The following is a 19,404-nucleotide window of genomic DNA, read 5'->3' as shown; positions in this document are numbered from 1 at the left end:
CCCACACCATAATCTCCCCTCCACCAAACTTTACACTTGGCACAATGCAGTTTAGCAAGTTTCATTCTCCTGGCAGCTGCCAAACCCAGACACGTCCATCGGATTGCCAGACAGAGAAGCGTGATTGGTCACTCCAGAGAACACGTCTCCACTGCTCTAGAGTCCAGTGGCACCATGCTTTTACACCACGACATCCGAAACTTTGCATTGCACTTGGTGATGTAAGGCTTGGATGCAGCTGCTCGGCCATGGAAACCCATTCTATGAAGCTCTCTACATACTGTTGTCTTTAGCTATTGAGTTCTGTGCACTGTGCATTTCAGCATGCACTGACCCCGCTCTGTCATTTTACTCTACACTTGGTGGCTGAGTTGCTGTTGTTCCCAGTTGCCTCCACTTTGTTATAATACCACTAACAGTTGAGCGTGGAATATTTAGTAGCCAGGAAATGTCACGGATGGACTTATTGCACAGGTGGCCACCTATCACGGTACCACGCTTGAATTTGTTGAGCTCCGGAGAGCGACCCATTCTTTCACAAATGTTTGTAGAAGCAGTCTGCCTGCCTAGGGGCTTGATTGTATACGCCTGTAGTCATGAAGGGGATTGGAACACCTGAATCCAATGGTGTGCGTGCGTGTGTGTGTGCGTGTGTGTGTGCGTGTGTGTGTGCGTGTGTGTGTGCGTGTGTGTGTGCGTGTGTGTGTGCGTGTGTGTGTGTGTGTGTGTGCGCGTCTTTCGCTCTTGTTCTCTTTCGCTCTCTCTCTCCGAAAATAGTAGTGGTTTACATAGCGTAAAAATAAAAACCGCACAGATGATCAAATACCATTAAAAGGAAGCTCTATTTTTGGGGGGGAAAAAAAGGACGTAAATTTCATTTGGGTGCAGCGTTGTATGACCGCGCAATTGTCAGTTAAAGTAACGCAGTGTCACAGCGCAAAAAATGGCCTGCTCAAGAAGGGGGGTAAATCCTCTGGAGGGCAAGTAGTTAAGGACTACAAAAGGGGTTCTAAACGAAACGGCTTCTGTAGGAAATGGCTGTGTGAAACTTACTATTGCAGGGCCAGAAAAAGGGCGATGAGAGAAGAGTGGAAGTAATATTTATTTCAGGATTACAGAGAGTCTAGTGACATGAAGGGACAATAGTCTGCTGGACAGACTACAGGAGGTATGCCTTCATTACTTTACTTGGTGTTGGAGTTCGGCGTCGAGCCTCCTATCCCCAAGGTGAGTTGGCATATAGGAGGATTGCTTGCTTCGGGAATATGGCTTGTGGCTGCTGCAGATGCTCATCTGTTGTTGTGAGAATGGGCTGAGCTCCATGCCGTAGGCGCGTAAATCACCCCATGAAGCAGCCACTATGCTTTCTGGATTTGTAAGTTCTTCTTTGTCCTAAACTTTTCAGGCAGATTTCTTATTTTTAGTTACTTTTCGTTTTTTGACTCTTCTATTTTTAAAACCTCTATGTATCCTTTTACACATTGCTGTTTTAAATAGAAGGTAAAAGAGGCCAGCCGCTTTGAAATATCTTTCTCAACAATCCGTTTGCTGCAGCGCTGATAAGTTGTGGCTTTTGTAGTCGCATGCACTTTTGTATTTATGTTCAGTAAACGATAAACTCTGGGATTGTTTAAAAACAATTACCCTTACCATGCATCTACCCCTTCCCCCTGCACTATGTAAGGGTTAACTGCTTGTTAAAGCGGAGTTCCACTCACCTGTCAAAAAATAAGTCAGCAGCTGCTAAAACTGTAGCTGCTGACTTTTAAAAACAGCCACTTACCTGTCCCTCGGTCCTGTGGTGTGTCACCCGCAGCCCGTTTCACCAGCCGTCCTGTATTCTAGGAGTCCGCCATCTTCAGTGTGGGCACCCGGCTGTGACTGCTTGTGGCTTCACAGCCGGGTACCCACTGCACATGTGCGAGTAGCGCTGCGCTTCATGAATGGTCCTGTAGTCTTCTGGGACCTGTCATGTGTCCCAAAAGACTACAAGGAGGGAGGACACCTTCCGGTCGCCTAGGTGATGGAAGTGGGAACGGGTACCTGTCAAATTCGGGTACCCGCTCCCCGCCCCCAAAAGGTGCCAATGCTTAATGAGGAGTGGGGGAGCAGTCCTTAAAGCGGAACTTCCCCTTTTAGTCTAGGGGTAGGGATATAAGGTGTACTGCTTACCTTATTTCTTGCTTTGTCAGGCTCAGATGCTCTTCTTTTCTCTCCATAGGTCTGGGTTATGGGGCAGGCCCTTGCAGTCTTCATGTACAATGCAGGTCTATTGGTCTTGCATTGTACTTGATGATGATAGAGTGCACACGTTGGCCATAACACCTTCGAGAAGAGGCTATGGTGGACTGCTTCCACGGTGTAGTAGAAGCCTGCCAAAGCTGTTAAATTGTTTCTAAAGGCAGAAGTAGTTTTTTTGTTTTTTTTGTTTTTTTTTACCTCAAATCTGAAAAAAAAAGTCCGTAACTACAAAAACTGTAGCTGCTGACTTTAAAAAAAAAAACAAAACAGCCACTCGCCTGTCCCATGATCCAGCAGTGTGTTCACACCAACTGGGTTCACTGGCCGTCCTCTCTCTCTGGTGGTGGCCTCTTCAGTGTGGGCACCCGGCTGTGACAGCTTGTGGCTTCATACTGCGCATGCGTGAGTAGCACTGCACCCTGTGAATGGTCCCGTAGTCTTCTGTGACCTATCAAGTGTCCAGAAGACTGGAGGGAAGGGGAAGACCACTTCACTTCTGATTGCCTAGTCCTAGGTTGTCAGAGCAGAAGTGGCAGCGGGTACCTGTCAAAATCGGTTACCCTCTCCTCCCCACTCCCCAGAGGTGCTAGTTTCTCACGGCGAGTCCTTAAATTGGAACTTCGCCTTTTGGGTAGAGCTCTGCTTTAATGCATCCTGTGTGGTGTGTACTCCCACAGAAAAGCAGATTTACTTACCCGATCATCTAGCAAAGTCCTCCCCTCCCCCAAGCTCCACTGGAGGTCTAAGGTCCTGACATCAAGACCAGTGTAGGATCTGTAGCCCTTCCTCCCCTCCCCCACACTCCACTGGAGGTCTGAGGTCCTGACATCAAGACCAGTATAGCATCTCTAGCCTGTCCTCTCCTCCCCCAAGCTCCACTGGAGGTCTAAGGTCCTGACATCAAGACCAGTATAGGATCTGTAGCCCGTCCTCCCCTCCCCCAAGCTCCACTGGAGGTCTGAGGTCCTGACATCAAGACCAGTATAGGATCTGTAGCCCGTCCTCCCCTCCCCCAAGCTCCACTGGAGGTCTGAGGTCCTGACATCAAGACCAGTGTAGGATCTGTAGCCCGTCCTCCCCTCTCCCACACTCCACTGGAGGTCTGAGGTCCTGACATCAAGACCAGTGTAGGATCTGTAGCCCAGAACTGGAGGTGACCCCAAGGGTACAGTCCATCACTAGAATGCAGGGGAACGCCATCTGCTTGGGCTTCAGAGGACCAGGTAAATAAAGGCTTTTCTCCTCTCCCCTGGAGAAAATTTAGCATTTTTTTTTTTGTTTTTTGTTTTTTTTTATTGGTTGAACTGGATAGACTTTTTTGTCTTTTTTTTTTTCAGCCAGACTAACTATGTAACCCCTGCCGTGCTGTCGCAGCCAAACTACAAGGGACAGTGTTATCCTTTCCTGGAGTTGGGCTTTAGACTCATCTGATGCAAACAAAAGCCCATTAACACCGGCCCTCAGGCAGGCGAATGTTGTTGCACTGTACAGTCAAACCAACATGTTTCAGACACTGGGGGTTAAGGATTGGCTATTTGAGGAAACGTAGTAGGCGGAGAGCGCAGAAGGGTCACCTAAGGTTCTTGATGGGGATTGAAGTCTGCAGCTTGGGAACAGCAATGCCACTACCTGGCTTTAACGTGTGACATTGGGGTTGTGAGTCACAACTGGCTACACAGAAATGCAAATGTTTGGTCAGGTAAACAGGTGGCATGTTTGTTCTGTGTGGTGTGTTTAGCTAATTGGCGGGCGTTGCGTTTTTTTTTATGAGAATTTATTAGAGCCATTTCATTGCTGGATAGTCCAGTCATTTATAACCGAGTTGGTGACAATTGTGATTGGCTTACTACACATCACTGCTAGTTTGTCACCAAACTGGCCAATGAAACAAGATAAGAAGTGTACTGTTTGTTAGTACAAATGTTGAGGCCACTCTTATTAAAGAATATATAAACCCAACATTTCCTATTCCTGATATGTGCCTGCTGTACCATGTATGAAAAAGTATCCTGTTCTCTTTGTAATGCTTCCTTTTGTGTGAAATTCCTGCAAGTCCTGCTGCGTTCCTATTATAAACTGACCACACTAGTCAGGAGAGCACAGCATGGTCAATTCTCTAGTTGTGCTAGAATGCAGTCTGCTCTCCTCCAATGATCAGACTTGTCCTGACACCTCCCTCCCTCAGCACAGTCATTCACTGGGAAGGTCTGTGTTCTGCTGTTTCTCCTCCCCTAGCTCTTATGCAGCTGAGAACAGTATGTTATCACTTATGAAAAAGGGAGGAAAAAAGGTATTTATATATATATATATTTTTTTATATCTATACACAAATGTTTTGCCTTTCATTTCTATTTTAAACTGAATGGGTTCTTTTACAAGGTGGGGGTTTACATACACTTTAATTGCATTCTTGTTTAACCTCTTCACGCCGGCCGCACACAAATGTGCGGCCTCCCGGCATCTGGGTCTAGATGCCGAGCGGCCGCACATTTGCGTTCTATTACAAAAAGGACATATGTGCCGAGAGCGTGTGCTCGCAAGATTGCTCATAACCTCACTTCTATTCTGGTGAACACTCAGAAAATGAGGAACCTGTGTATGTGACTCTGCAACTATGACTTGCAAAACGTATCTTTATGGCCAATTTGTCTATATGTGTGTTTTTTTTTGAGTACACACTGCAAGGGTGAAATGCTAAGGAGGAACATAAAAAGCAGTTTTTACTTACCTTAAATAATAAACTCAAAGACATGGTTTGATGAGTTTGGGGTGGAGGAACGTGAGTGGTCTACGCAGATCCCTGACCTCAACCCTACTGAACACCTTTGGGATGAATTGGATTGTATATTGTGAGCCAGGTCTTCTCATCCAACCTCACTAATGCTCTTTTAGTATAATGCTCTTATGAAACACTCCAATATCTTATGGAAGGTCTTCTCAGAAGAGTGGAGAATGTTACAGCCTAAAGCCGTAGTAAACGCGTGTTAAAATAAAAAAAAAAAAACATTTCTTCCTGCAAGGCAATATCATAATGTATGCACCACATACTAGCACATTATAAAAGACTTAAAGGTGTCCGTTTATGACACAGAATAGCTGCGATTCAGAGGATCGCAGCTATTCTCTGGTCATTCACAGTTTATGACACTCAGGAAAACATGTTCAGCCCTTCACTGGAGATCTGTGTTCTCCCTCCAGATTCTCCAGCCCAGAGCTGGAGAATCGGAGGGACCGCAAACTAAGCAGAGATAATTTACCTCTGTTTAGTAAACTGATCTTTTACTGTAATCTCGCGAGATTATAGTAAAATCAGCCGTTTTCCAGCGTTTGGAGACCGTTCTCCCTTCATTTGGAGAACTGATCTACATATGCTTCATAAACGGCATTCACAGCAGAACTGTGTTCTCCGAGAATTCCAGAGAACTGAGCAGAGAGCTATTACTGCTGTTTCATAAACGGACACCATAGTACCTGAAAACAGAGCCCACCAGAAGCGCTGTCACCGTTGCAGAGGCTTCCATCCAGGGGTGGACTGACAACTCATGGGGCCCCCGGGCAATAGGGGATCATGGGCCCTTGCCCAAACTCAAAAAAGCCTATGAAAAAGGTACCAGGGGCATCTCATGGGGCCCCCTACTAAACCCGAGCCCTCGGGCAGTGCCTGAGTTTCCAAATGGTCCGTCCGCCCCTGCTCCCAGCACACGTCCGGTAGTCATGGAAAGGTCCCGATCTCCTCTTTCGATCAGGACCTTTCCCGATCATGTGACGGCGTGTCACGGCGGTCACATGACCCTAAGCCCCGCCTCCCGGCTTCTGGAACCCTTAAAGGGCTGGGAGGCGTGTGAAGGAGTTAAGAAACTTCTTTTAAGTCCACATCTACTGCAAGGATACTGGCATTGGCACTTTGCATGTTCTTACATGCTTGTGTTCAGTAGATATTCAGAGAGGGCATACCAGTACACATCCTCCAAGTGAGTGCTGCAAGGGAGGGTCTGCCTACTGTAAATCTGGTTCAGTCTCACGGTGGCTATAAGACTTACCTGGGCTCAGGCAAGAATTTCTCACCATACCAGATAACGTGCAAATATGCAAGTTTCTTACCAAAGATGGTGGTGTATACCTGAACCTCGCCTTAAAGTGCTTGTGAAGGCTTAAGTTTTTTTTACCTTTGTGCATTCTATGCATGAAGGTAAAAATGTTGTGTGCTGCAGTGCCCCCAGCCCCCTCAATTCTTACCTGAGTCCCATTGCGATCCAGCAATGTGAATAACAGCCTTGTCTGTTCCGGGTCTCTGCCACCTCATTGGCTGAGACAGCAAGCAGGAGCCATTGGCTTCCGCTGCTGTCACAGTCATCCATTGAGAAGAGAGAGGGGGCAGGGCCATGCCACGGCTCTGTGTGTGAACACACACACACACACACTAACACACAAACTAACACACACACTAACACTATAGGTAGCCCCCATAGCAAGCTGCTTGCTGTGGGGGCACCCAACAGAAGGGAGAGGCCAGGAGAGCCTGCCTGGAACCTGAGAAGAGGATCTGGGCTGCTTTGTGCAAAAGCACTGCACACAGTAGGTAAGTATTTTGTAGTAGGTTTGTTATTTAAAAAAAAAAAAAAATAAAAACCTTTTTAGAATCGCTTTACAGGATAAACTCACCTTTTTTTAAAAAAAAAATAATAAATGTTTGTAGGTATAGCATTGCACCCTGCAATTATCAGATCGTGGGTGTAATGCAGGGTTCTTGCGGACTGTCAGTGTAAGCTGTGTGCTCGTACCTCGTATTACACACTGACGGGAAGCATCAATGAACTACCAGAGCACTCAACAGCGCCGTGGTAGTTCATTGAGAACTGCAAGCCGACAGCTGCAAAGGCTGTCGGTACGTGTAGTTTTCCCATTCACAGAACTCTGTAAATGTATGAAGCAGCTGTAAACGTACAGACTTAACCCACATACGTTTATTGTGCCCAGGTCAAGGCTTAAAAGGAAAAAAAAAACAAAGTTTTTATTTATTTTTAATTTACTGGGGTTGGCCCTTAAGCTTTATTTTGGCTTATAGTGGGGGACTCCTGTCAAATTTGTATTGGTGCTTGTGCACCCATTACTAAGATTTCCCTGTCTTCCCAATGCCCAGTCACTGATGGGAAGCAAGGGTAATTCTCTCCAGAGGGGCACAGAGCACTAGTGTATACACTGATCAGCCAGAACTTTATGACCAACCATCTAATATTGAGTAGGTCCCCTTTTTGCTGCCAAAACAGCCCTCGCCTGTCGAGGCATGGACTCCACTGGACCTCCACAGGTATGCTGAGGCACCATGTTGTCAGCAGCAGATCCTTTAAGTCCTGTAAGTTGCATGGTGGTGCCTCCATGGATCAGACTTGTTTTCCAGCAAATACCACAGATGTTCATTTGGGCTGAGATCTGGAGAATGTGAAGGCTGACTCCACACCTCAAACTTGTGTTCTCCAAACCATTCTTGAACCATTTTTGCAGTGTGGCAGGGCTCATTATCCTGTTGAAAGAGGTCCCTGCCATCGGAATACCATTTCCATGAAGGGGTGGAGTTGGCCAGCAACCATGTTTAGGTAGGCAATATGGGTCAAAGTAACATCCACATGAATGGAAGGACCCAAGGTATCCCAGCAAAACAGTGGCCAAAGCAGCACACTGCCTCCATTGGCTTGCCTTCTTCCTATACTGTATCCATGTCTTTCCCAGGTAAGTGACACACCCAGCCATCCACACGATGTTAAAGAAAATGTTATTCATCAGACCAGGACACCTTCTTTCATTGCCCTGTGGTCCAGTTCTGATGATCACATTCGGTTCAACTCGGGTCTACATGGGCATCCTGACTGGTCTGCTGCTGCATACACCACAAACTGCAATGCCCTTTTTTTTTTTTTTTTTTTTGCTTTCAACACATCAACTTCAGGGAAAACATGTTGACTTGTTGCCTAGTATTTCCCACTGACTTTCAGATGCCAATGTAATGAGATATTCCGTGTTATTCACTTAACCTGTCAGTGGTAATACATTTATGGATAATTGATGTATAATGTGAAGCTTCTCACTACATCCCAAAAATAAAATAAACGTTTTTTGGGAGAAACAACCTGCAAAGTGTTCTTGTTGCTTTAACCGCTCTTCTTAATTTCATTTGTTTTATTGATTTGGAGACTGGTGTCATCTGTGTGCCTGGCTTGCAATATGTATTCCTTGACTCACCGCCTTGTCTTGTCTTCTAGATGGTGTAGTTCTGGTGGATACAGATTATTTGAAGGATCGCAAAGGTAATCTTGTTGTTTTGGAGTTCTCTTTTTTTTTTTTTTTTTTTTGCTGAATGTTTTCTTCTGTCCCCTCCTCATCAGTCCTGTTTTATCCACTCGTCTTCCTGTTCCGTGACCATATTTTTCTTATGTGTAATTTATCCCCAGCAAAGTATGAAGAGCACCTGCAGTGAAGGTTCTGGAGATACCATGGCACCCCTAGGAGGTTAGGTTGTAGGACGGTTGATCACGCGTCTTCATAAGTGAATTTAAAAAATAAAATATGGCAGGCTTTGCTCCTAATCACTGAGCTTAAAATGGCAATTTAATACTCCAGACTTCCCTTCAGTCAGGTTCCTCTTCAGTACTGAAATAGATTACTCTGATTTCACTGCACACTGTGAGCTTCTAGCAGTTTGCATTACAAACTGCAGCAAATCCGAGCCTGCCACATTTCCTGGCTGAAAGATGTCGTTTATCTAGCCCAGGGGTAGGCAACCTGTGGCTCTATAGCTGTTGTGGAACTACATTTCCCATGAGACATTGCAACATTACAAAACTGACAGTTACAGCTATGACTTGCAGAGGCATGATGGAACTTGCAGTCCTGCAACAGTTGGAGAGCTGCAGGTTGCCTACCCCTGATCTTGCCCTTTCCTCCCCAGACTTATTGTCCTTGGCTCACCCCTTTTATTTATTGGATTTCAGTTCTTTTATTCATTATTATTATTATTATACAGGATTTAAATAGCGCCAACAGTATTAGAGCTTTACAATATAATGGGAGACAATACAGCAACAATACAGTTCAATACAAGAGGGATAGGAGGGCCCTGATCCTGGGAGATTACAATCTAAGAGGGAGGGGCTAGTGGTACAAAAGGTAGTAACTGTGGAGGATGGACTGGTAGGAGGAGTAGAAGATTCTACTAGCTGAGGGCAGGATAGGCCTCCCTGAAGAGATAGGTTTTCAGAGATCGCCAAAAGTGAGCAGAGTAGGCGATAGTCTGATAAATTGGGGTAGAGAGTTCCAGAGGATGGGAGAAGCTCTGGAGAAGTCCTGGAGACAAGCATGGGAGGTGGGGGACAAGGGCGCTAGAGAGCAGGAGGTCGTGTGAGAAGCGGAGAGTACGGTTTGGGTGATATTTGGAGACAAGATCGGTGATGTAATTTGGGGCAGAGTTATAAATGGCTTTATATGTTAATGTTTTTAATTTTTTCCGTTGGACAATGGGAAGCCAGTGGAGGGATTGGCAGAGAGGGGAGGCGCAGCATCACATGTGAGTGTTACCTGGGGCTGTCTGCATGTAACTATGAAGGCCCTCTTCTCCAGACTGACATCTACTCATTTAAAGCATTTTAATATTTTCATAACCCCTCCCAAAAGCCAGCCTGCTGCTTGCATCCAGGGCAGAGGGCTCTTGAGAGCAGTACTAAGGCAGGGTCCTGTGATGTTTTCACCAGCCCCTCCCACCAGTCATGATGCTTTTATTTGCTGAGAAATCCCTTTGAAAAACACCTCCTAGCATTTCTGGCCATGGCCATCTTGATTTAGGGCAGACGATTCAAGTAGCATTTGCTTCCTGGAATCCATCTGCCCTTAGCTTGTGCATGCAGGTAGGAGGGTGTGCTTAGCTAACAAAACCCCTCTTGAAGGGCCTGGGATGTATAATATAATTTGCGTAGGTATGGAAACCAGGAAAAAACTGAAGAAATGTTAAATATATGTTCAAAACAAGTCAATATGATATACTTTCCCATCTTATTACTATTGCTAGCAGCATAAGGATTAAAAATAGTCCGTATTAAATGAGAGAGTGGATTTCCACTTTGAGGCTTTCTTTTTTCACCTGGTGATCTGGCCACCAAGTCAGTTGTTTTTCTAAAGAACAAACTCCCCTGCTGATCATTATCAGTTACTGGGCTAAGACGAACCATTTGCCACTGGCAGAGGTGCTTACAATGATCAGCTTTTGTTTATGTAAAACCTTTATTCCAAAAGGGAAAAAATGGGTTGCTGTAACGGCTTATAAAGTTTGAGCTGGAGTTCAGCTTTCTTTTCTTAGTGTATGTAAATCTGCTAGTACATCTAACACTCCTCTCCCCCCAAGACTGACACTGCTGCTCTCCAAAGGTGCCCCCTGCACTCCTTCATCCAGAGTGGGGTCTCTAAGGAGGTGCGTTACTGGTCAGATCATCAGGTGAAAACAGAGGGGAAAAAAGCATGAAAAAATAAAACTAATGCAGCCATCACATCTGATTGGTAAGCTGCAATATATCATTTTTGGTTTTGGGTTTAATACCGCTTAAGGTCCTCCAAACCAAAAAGGTAAACTCACATAATCGATTTATATAAATTTTTTTATTTTTCTGACACGAAGTAACCTATTCTTAGGCATATACTCGCCTTGTACTAAACTCCTGTGCCAAGAGCCAGATCCACAGTCCTGGAATTAAATGTGCCACTACCATCCTAGAGCACTGATTTGTCTCTGTAAGTCTTTTATTTGATGCCCCAATTCTTCATCCTCCTCTAGCAGCTAAGCAAAGCCTTCCCTGTGCTCTTGCATGCAGTTGCCGCGCTCGTGCCTGCATGTCCAATAAATTGCTTCCCTAGAGCAGTGGTCTCAGAATTGTTGCCTGTGGGCCAGATGCGGCCCATTTCCTACTGTTATCCGGCCCCTGCGACACTATTCTACCCACTGACACCAATGATCGGGCACTATTCCTCCTCCTATTAACCACAGGGGTAATGTTTTTTTTTTTTTTCCGCTGACCACCAAGCCCTAGGCATTATCTACTCCCACTGGCCACAAACTGCCCCCCTTCAAGTCTAAAGCACAGTAAACTAGCCTTTTGTTTAGATAGTTTGGAGACCCCTGCTCTAGAGGGAGCATTATATTACCAGCTTTGGTAGACTATAAAATATACTCAGTGAGCAGCTTAATGATATAGCTGATTAGGCACGAAAAAGGTAACCACAATAAAACCTCCTAAGATACACAAGTAGAAAGTGCAGTGCTAAAAAAAAATATATATGTACTATAAAACTGGTAATAAATCATAATAAAATGTTAAGATCAAGATAAAATAATAGATCGGTAAAATGATAATATAATAAAACTGGTGACAGTTCGTGGTAGGTGATAGGTACAGGAGTTGATAGTGACTTCATGTTCCAGTGGTGTGGTGATAATTAGTAAAAATACGCACTCACCAGATGCATATCTTTCAATACGCATATAATCAATATAACCAGAGGTCGCCCTCATGGGATGGATGAGCTGGGCCGTCTTAACGGACTCTCCTCCCTCTGGGTATTGGGCAGCCAAACGGTCGTCTCCCTTGGTATAAATCACCGGGTCTCACCGTGGAAGCCTCTTAGGTGGATGGGCAGGATACTGGATAGCTATTGTACAGCGCTGAGCATACCCTTTGGCGCTATATAAATACTGTATAATAATAGCTCACACCGGAACTAGCGTCCTCCTCTGAACTGGTGGACTGGGGTCACAAATGGAAATGGCTCCTATGCCTTGAAGTGTGGGCTCTAGGAATGAACGTTTGGCTCACGGAGGAGCCAACATAAAATGGCCCATGGTGTAGTATTTTAAAAAGAATTTATTAATCCACGTGGTTGGGGACATACAATAAAATCAAAGTATACAGGCAAAAGTATACTGACCGTATGTAGTAAAAGGTGGCCACCGGACGTATAATAGGAGCCGGTGGCAAGACGTTATGGCCCCTTTGACGCGTTTCGTGCAATTGCACTTCCTCAGGGATAGCCATTACGCCTGTGCCGTGCGTCATGCTTGTATATATGCTGTGTCTCTGGAAACGAAGCTTTGGTAGACTGGTGCCAACCTAACCTTCCTATAGCTGCCATGGTACCATAAACGGAGTTGGTGTATAAGGGTGGTGGAACATCTAGATGCTGAGTTTATTTGTCATGGGAAGCAGTGATTTTCTTTCTAAATCTAGTATCTATGATTGAAAAAGAGGTCTACTTCCATTTTCCCTACCAAACTTATTTGGATACTGTTTGCTTCAAAGCTACAGGTGCACTTTAAAGAACACCGTTCTTCTCTGATCTAGCCTCGTTGAACCCCTACCTTTCCTGAGCCTCTCCCTATCTCACTCGTTCTCTCCCCCCCTCAGTGTTCGTCACCTTGACCTGTGCTTTCCGTTATGGCCGTGAGGACCTCGACGTCTTGGGCCTGTCATTCCGGAAGGACCTCTTCATCTCGACCTTTCAGGCCTATCCCCCTCTCCCGGAGGAGAAGAAGCCTCTCACCCGACTGCAGGAGCGCTTGGTCAAGAAACTGGGGGAGCAAGCACATCCGTTCTATTTTACCGTTAGTTTATAAAGCATCCTTCTCTATACAACTCCCATGGCCTGTAGTCACCTCTGCTTGTTTTTCCCTAAAACCCCCTTTTCTTATCCCCCTTTTTATCCAGCTCATATCTTCCACCCCTCCTGTTTTCCCCATTTTCTTCCTGTGGTTTTTTTTTTTTTTTTTAATTTACATATCAGCTGCCTGTTTCTGCTTCTGTCACTTAGATTCCACAGAATTTGCCATGTTCGGTGACACTACAGCCAGGACCTGAGGACACTGGGAAGGTGAGCGATACCTGTACTGAGGTTCCGGTGTTTGGGCTTGCTGGAACTCCAGCCAAAAGGGTGACTGGGTCCTGAATCTTTCCCAACAGGGAAACAACCTGTGTCAGGTTTTTTTTTTTTTTTTAGTTTTTTGTTCCTGTTGTGCTGTTTCTTTCCACCATTCTAAATGTGGCTTGTTCTCTGCACCAACTTCAGACCAGGGGCGGACTGACAACAACTCATGGGGCCCCCGGGCAATAGGGGATCATGGGGCCCCTGTGTCCTTGCCCAAACTCAAAAAAGCCTATGAAAAAGGTACAAGGGGCATCTCATGGGGCCCCTACTGACCCCGGGCCCTCGGGCAGTGCCCTAGTTTCCAAATGGTCAGTCCGCCCCTGCTTCAGACCTATTTTCAAGAGGTGCTTTAACAGAACTTGAGCTTAAAACCCAACTCCAGGAAACTTGAAAACTTTCCTTGCAGTGGGACTGAGCTACTAGGGTTAGCTGCTTGTTTATTTTAGGGAAGAGTAAAAGCACTTTTACTTGCTTGCTCCTTCGGCAGACAGCGTTCCCCCATGCATGGGTGGTGAACTGTCTCTTGGCATCATCGTGTCCAATGCAGGGCCGTAGAGCCTGCAGTGGTTGTGATGACATCAGGACCTTAGACCTGTTCCCCCATGCATCGGTGGTGAACTGTCTCTTGGTATCATCGTGTCCAATGCAGATCCGTAGAGCCTGCAGTGGTTGTGATGACATCAGGACCTTAGACCTGTTCCCCCATGCATCGGTGGTGAACTGTCTCTTGGTATCATCGTGTCCAATGCAGATCCGTAGAGCCTGCAGTGGTTGTGATGACATCAGGACCTTAGACCTGTTCCCCCATGCACCGGTGGTGAACTGTCTCTTGGTATCATCGTGTCAAATGCAGGGCCGTAGAGCCTGCAGTGGTCGTGATGACAACAGGACCTTAGACCTGTTCCCCCATGCATCGGTGGTGAACTGTCTCTTGGCATGATCGTGTCCAATGCAGGGCTGTAGAGCCTGCAGTGGTTGTGATGACATCAGGACCTTAGACCTGTTCCCCCATGCACCGGTGGTGAACTGTCTCTTGGCATGATCGTGTCCAATGCAGGGCCGTAGAGCCTACAGTGGTCGTGATGACATCAGGACCTTAGACCACTGGAGCATGGGGGAGAAGGCCCTGTGGATACCGGTCTATCAGAGGATCAGGGAAATCTTCTTTTCTGTGTCCCCTAGACCTTAATGGGCAGTTAACCCTTGCAGTGCAGGCACAGCCCCACTACAAGGGATAATTTTCAAGTTTCCCAGAGCTGGGCTTTAATGCATCCATACTGCCACTGATGGCAATGGTGTCACTGCAGTTCTGGTCTGTGTAACTGGGGTGATGTGCCACTGGCACTTTAAAGCGGAGTTCCACTCACTCTGTAAAAAAATAAGTCGGCAGTTACAAAAACTGTAGCTGCTGACTTATAAAAAAAAAAACAGCCACTCACCTGTCCCACGATCCCGCATTTCCCCCGCTGCAGCCCGTTTCACTGGCCGCCCTGTATTCCAGGAGGCCGGCATGTTCAGTGTGGGCACCCGGCTGTGACAGCTTGTGGCTTCACAGCCGGGTACCCACTGCGCATGCGTGAGAAGCGCTGTGCTTCCTGAATGGCCCCGTCTTCTGAGACTTCGGGGAGGGAGGGGGGAGGACAACTTCTGTTTCCAATTACCTAGGTCAGGGGTAGGCAACCTGAGAGCTGCAGGACTACAAGTTCCATCATGCCTCTGCAATTCATAACTGTAACCATCAGTTTTGATGATCGCAGTGGGAGCGGGTATCTGTCAAATTTGGGTACCTGCCCCCCCCACTCCCCAAAAGTGACAATCCTTAATGGGGAGCGGGGGACCAATCTTTAAAGCGGAACTTCCCCTTTTGGGTGGAACTCCGCTTTAAGTTACCCATTGATGAATCAATCTTTCTGTTTCCCCTATAAATACAGTCAGTGTTGATAAGGGAATGCCTCCCGCAGCGCTATTGTGTTCTGCTGGCGGGAAGATGTGGGGAGCTGTCCTAGCCAATAGAACACAGTGATTACTGCTGGTGACTATAGCTACTGGCAGTAATCGAATGTAAAAATTTGACAGACTGGTTGTACCTGAAACTGATCGATGGATTGGATTGACTTGGGTACATTTAGCCTTGCCATACATAGGTTGAAATTCAGCTGGTTCAGCAGGGATCGACCGAAATTCGATCCATGTATGGCTGGCTTTAGAGCTCATTCTATAAATGTTCGACGCATTGTCTCTGGGCAGACGTTATGCTGGAGGAAGAGAGAGTCCCGACGAGGTGCATTCGGAGAGAAGAAGGTTGCTCTTCCCCTACAATTCTCCCACATTATAATCTTCTAGTGCTGCATTTAAAATGTATACTTCAGTTGAAGTAGTGTGGCCATGTGTTTGTTTTGCTTTTTCTTTTATCTTTTTAGATATAATTTGTTTGGCGTTTCCTAGATTGTAGCATTTTTCTTTAGGAATGTAATAAGTTCTTTTCTCAGTGTGACCTTTTGCCGGATTTAGCTTGCTTTGGTTATGGGACCTCAACATTCCTGCTGTAGAAAATGCCACAGGTGTTAAAAATAGTTCCAGCCTTCATTCACCTTTCCGGAAGTTCTTGTTTCTGTATGAACAGCACAGAAGACAGATGTCAGATGCTTACCTTTCTTTGGCATTTTTACTCGGGACTCCCTCCAGCAGCGGCCATGCGGCTGTTGTTGAGCACTAATCAGCAACTCTCCGCTGAAGGAGCCTGGGGGCAAGATGTAGCCAATCAGTGGCCCTACCTGATCACTGACTCTTCCTTCTGTCACCGTCAGTTGAATGTCAAGGTTTATACAGAGAAGAAAAACTGTTACAGTAAGGACTTCCTTTAACCTCCTTAGCGGTATTCCGTACCAAATTCCATTCAGTACCAAAAGCCGTAACCCCGAGCTACACTCGGGCTTACCATGCAGCGTTGCTCAGGGAGTCCCTGCAGCACTTACCTTGTCCTTCGCTCCCGCGATGTGTCCCCTGCAGCGTCCCCGGCCATCTCCTCCTGCCGATGCCGGCATCCGGCTTCTGTGTTCCGGTCCCTGTGACGTCGGGACGTACGGGCGCCGGAACCAGCAGCAAATTTGAAATTTTTAAAAAATTTCATTTTTTTTAAAATGACTATTACATAGTAAAACATTCCTGTATCGAACCATTTCACATACATTTTGTCCCGAGTGCTTTGTCCTGCGCCCTGCCTGCTGATGCCGGCATCCATCTTCTGGGTTCCGTTCCCTGCGACGTCGGGACGTACGGGGGACGGAATTGGCAGGAAATGTAAAATTGTCAAAATGTGACATTCACTAAATACACTAAAATCACATAGTATAACATTCCTGTATCAAACCATTTCACATACATTTTGTCCCGAGTGCTTTGTCCGGCGCCCTGCCTGCATTTTTACTGTTCTTTCTGCCTGGAAACTGAGAAAAGTCCATGGCGTCCAAAAAGCGTCCCTTTACGTCAAAAGCGGTTTTAGACCGGCTAGAGAACAGCGATAGTAAATTAGAACCACTTGCAGAATTGAGTGATAATGATTCATGGGGGAAATTCCTCATCAGACACTGAAAACGATTCTGCGACTTTGCTCAGCGATGTGCGAACTTGGCGCTATATTTCAAATTTCAGAGTTTTTGGTTTGATTATATTATTGAATTAAATTTATTATTATTATATTATTATTTTTTATGATTACTTATTAAATTATAATTTATGATTTCGTGTTTCAAATTTTATCATCCCCGGGATATTTACTAGACTCTTGTTCGGACAGATTTCAGTGAGTTATTCCTAAAAATTACAGCCTACAATAAAAAACTACATATTTCCATGCAAAAAAATGTACCGCTTTCAGCACCAAAAATCTGAAATAATCATACCGCCAGGGAGGTTAAAGTGGAACTGAACTCAAAATTAAAAAATAAAATTGCAGGGAAGTATGGATTTGTGTCAAGACATGCAAACTCAATGTGACTCTGGTATGCATGTACAAGAGTTGGGTCATGAGTGGCTGAAGTGGATTGCTCTGTGATCTATAAGAATTGGCAGTGGAGGGGGAGAGGGGGAGGGGGGGGGGCGCAGCAGTGCCACGTACAGGAACCTGTCATTGCTGAAGGACCGCACAGAATGGCGTAGGTGTGTGCCAGAATCTGCAAGTTTGCTGTGCATACCTGTAGACTATGGCACATGCTTACTCACGTGCTTTAACATCTATCCAAAGGCAGGCCATAGACAGGCCATTTATCAGCCAATAAAGGAAAAATCGGTCGGCCCCGTTGCCGATGCTGCCACCAATGTCCACGAAAAATGGCCGTTTTTTTGTGGATTTTCCAGCATGACTGAGAAAAATAAATGTGAAGATCCACGAAAAACGGCCGACGGGCTGGCCCCACTAGCTGCGTGAATATCGGCCGATTTTTTTCATGCGGCCGAAAATTCGGCCGATAAACGACCCGTCTATGGCCTGCATTAGCTTTTCACAATTTCTCTATGGGTGGCTATGATCAAATTTGTATTTTAGTATATGACTGCTTTAAGATAATGGGAAGCCATACATTGCCTGGAATTCGGAGATCGTTTTAATTCTTACACAAAATTACAATCACAAAAATCGAAATTCATACATACATACAAGTGTATGTGGTTTTTTTTGTTTCTTCATTCTCAAAAATATATGTGTACCAGTGTGCAAAAACGATGATCTTGGACCACACGGTTATTTTCAAATGGGGGGGGTTCAATGGTCGTCTTTTTTTTTTTTTTTTTTTTTCCCCATCTTTCTTTCTTTTGCTTTTTGTAACCTCTTCTTATAATACTGGTGTCTTGGCAATCAGTTGCCATCACTTTTTGCAAACGCTCACGCGCTATACTGTCAAGAGATGGGGTTAGCTTGCTAAGAAAGAGAAATTTTGTTGCAGTTCACACTGCTTGAATGTTGTTTACATAACTATACTGCACACATATTATGCTGTGCCGATGGTAATGCAGAAGTGGGCATAACTTTGTTAAGTTAGAGGTCCTTCATATTTAATATGTTGGTAGATTAACTCTACTTGTATAGTAACTTTCTTTTTGATTGCAGGTAAATAGTCGATTCCAAGCAGGAGCAACATGAAGTCATGGAGTTCTTAACCACTTCCAGTCCGGACACTTTTACCCCCTTCCTGTCCAGGCCAATTTTTAGCTTTCAGCGCTGTCACACTTTGAATGACAATTGCGCGGTCATGCAACACTGTACCCATATGAATTTTTTATCATTTTGTTGAGACAGATAAAGATTTATTTTGGTGGTATTTATTCACCACTGGGATTTTTTTTTTTTTTTTTGCTATGTAAATGAAAATATCCAAAAATTTTGAAAAGTGTTTTTCTTATAAAATTTTGCAAATAGTATTTTATCATAAATCTTGGCCAAACTTTATTCCGTTTTTATCTTTTTAGTAAAAAAAAAAAAAATAACCCAAATTAGTTTATAACCAAAAATTATAAATTTTTTCTAAATTTTTTTTTTTTTTTTTTTTACTTTTTTTTTTTTGTTAGATTATTTTTAGTTAGTTTTTTTTTAACATACTGTCACCCTAGCAGTACAATGTCACCACTGTGCTACTTGTGAGGGGGTGATGATTTTTTTTTTTTTTTTTTACACCCATAAAAGCAATAATTTCTCCTTCTCTCTAGCTGCATTCTTGCAGCCATTGAGAACTACTGTGTGAGCTGTGATTGGTCACTGCTTAGCCTTGTACCATGTGACCTCTGTGATCATTCACAGATTACACACATAGTAAGCCATGTCAGAAGTGACATCTTGCTTACTACTCTGCATGTGATCACTGATTGGCCAATCAGTGATCACATGATTGGGACCTCGCATAGAGGTCCTGTCCAATCGGTGTTCCACTGTGTCCTCCGGACACAGTGGGCACCGGATCGCGGTGCTGCTCGCTCCCAGGGAGCTTCGCTGGACGTTGAAGAGCCTGTGCCCTATTTTCAATTACTTCTGCTTGGAATTCAATATTTACCTGCAATAAAAAAGAAGAGTTACTATAAAGGACTCCATCAACACGTGAAATTCAAAGGACCCATTTATGTTCATTATAAAAAAAGTTAAAGAAAACCTGTATGGTATCGTCTCCTCTTACTCTGCCAAGTGTCAGCGGACACCCTAAGGTTAAGTTGATTTTCAGA

At 45.0% G+C, this 19,404-nt stretch overlaps 1 protein-coding gene across 1 annotated transcript in view; it reads left to right on the top strand.

Moving 5' to 3' along the window:
- Positions 1–19,404, top strand: part of ARRB2 (arrestin beta 2) — a 117,582-nt gene that overhangs the window by 50,514 nt on the left and 47,664 nt on the right. Inside the window, exons 4-6 of the mRNA XM_089688013.1 lie at positions 8,499–8,543; positions 12,681–12,877; positions 13,084–13,143. Of these exons, the coding sequence (XP_089544139.1) occupies positions 8,499–8,543; positions 12,681–12,877; positions 13,084–13,143 (302 nt within the window). The remainder of the gene's footprint in view (positions 1–8,498; positions 8,544–12,680; positions 12,878–13,083; positions 13,144–19,404) is intronic.

This window comes from Staurois parvus, unplaced genomic scaffold, assembly GCF_062004578.1.
Source record: "Staurois parvus isolate SC_StPar_1 unplaced genomic scaffold, SC_StPar_1.0 ptg000444l, whole genome shotgun sequence".
Lineage (NCBI taxonomy): Eukaryota > Metazoa > Chordata > Amphibia > Anura > Ranidae > Staurois > Staurois parvus.
Note: the sequence above shows the minus strand (reverse complement) of the source record. Positions and strands in the feature narration are given on the sequence as shown.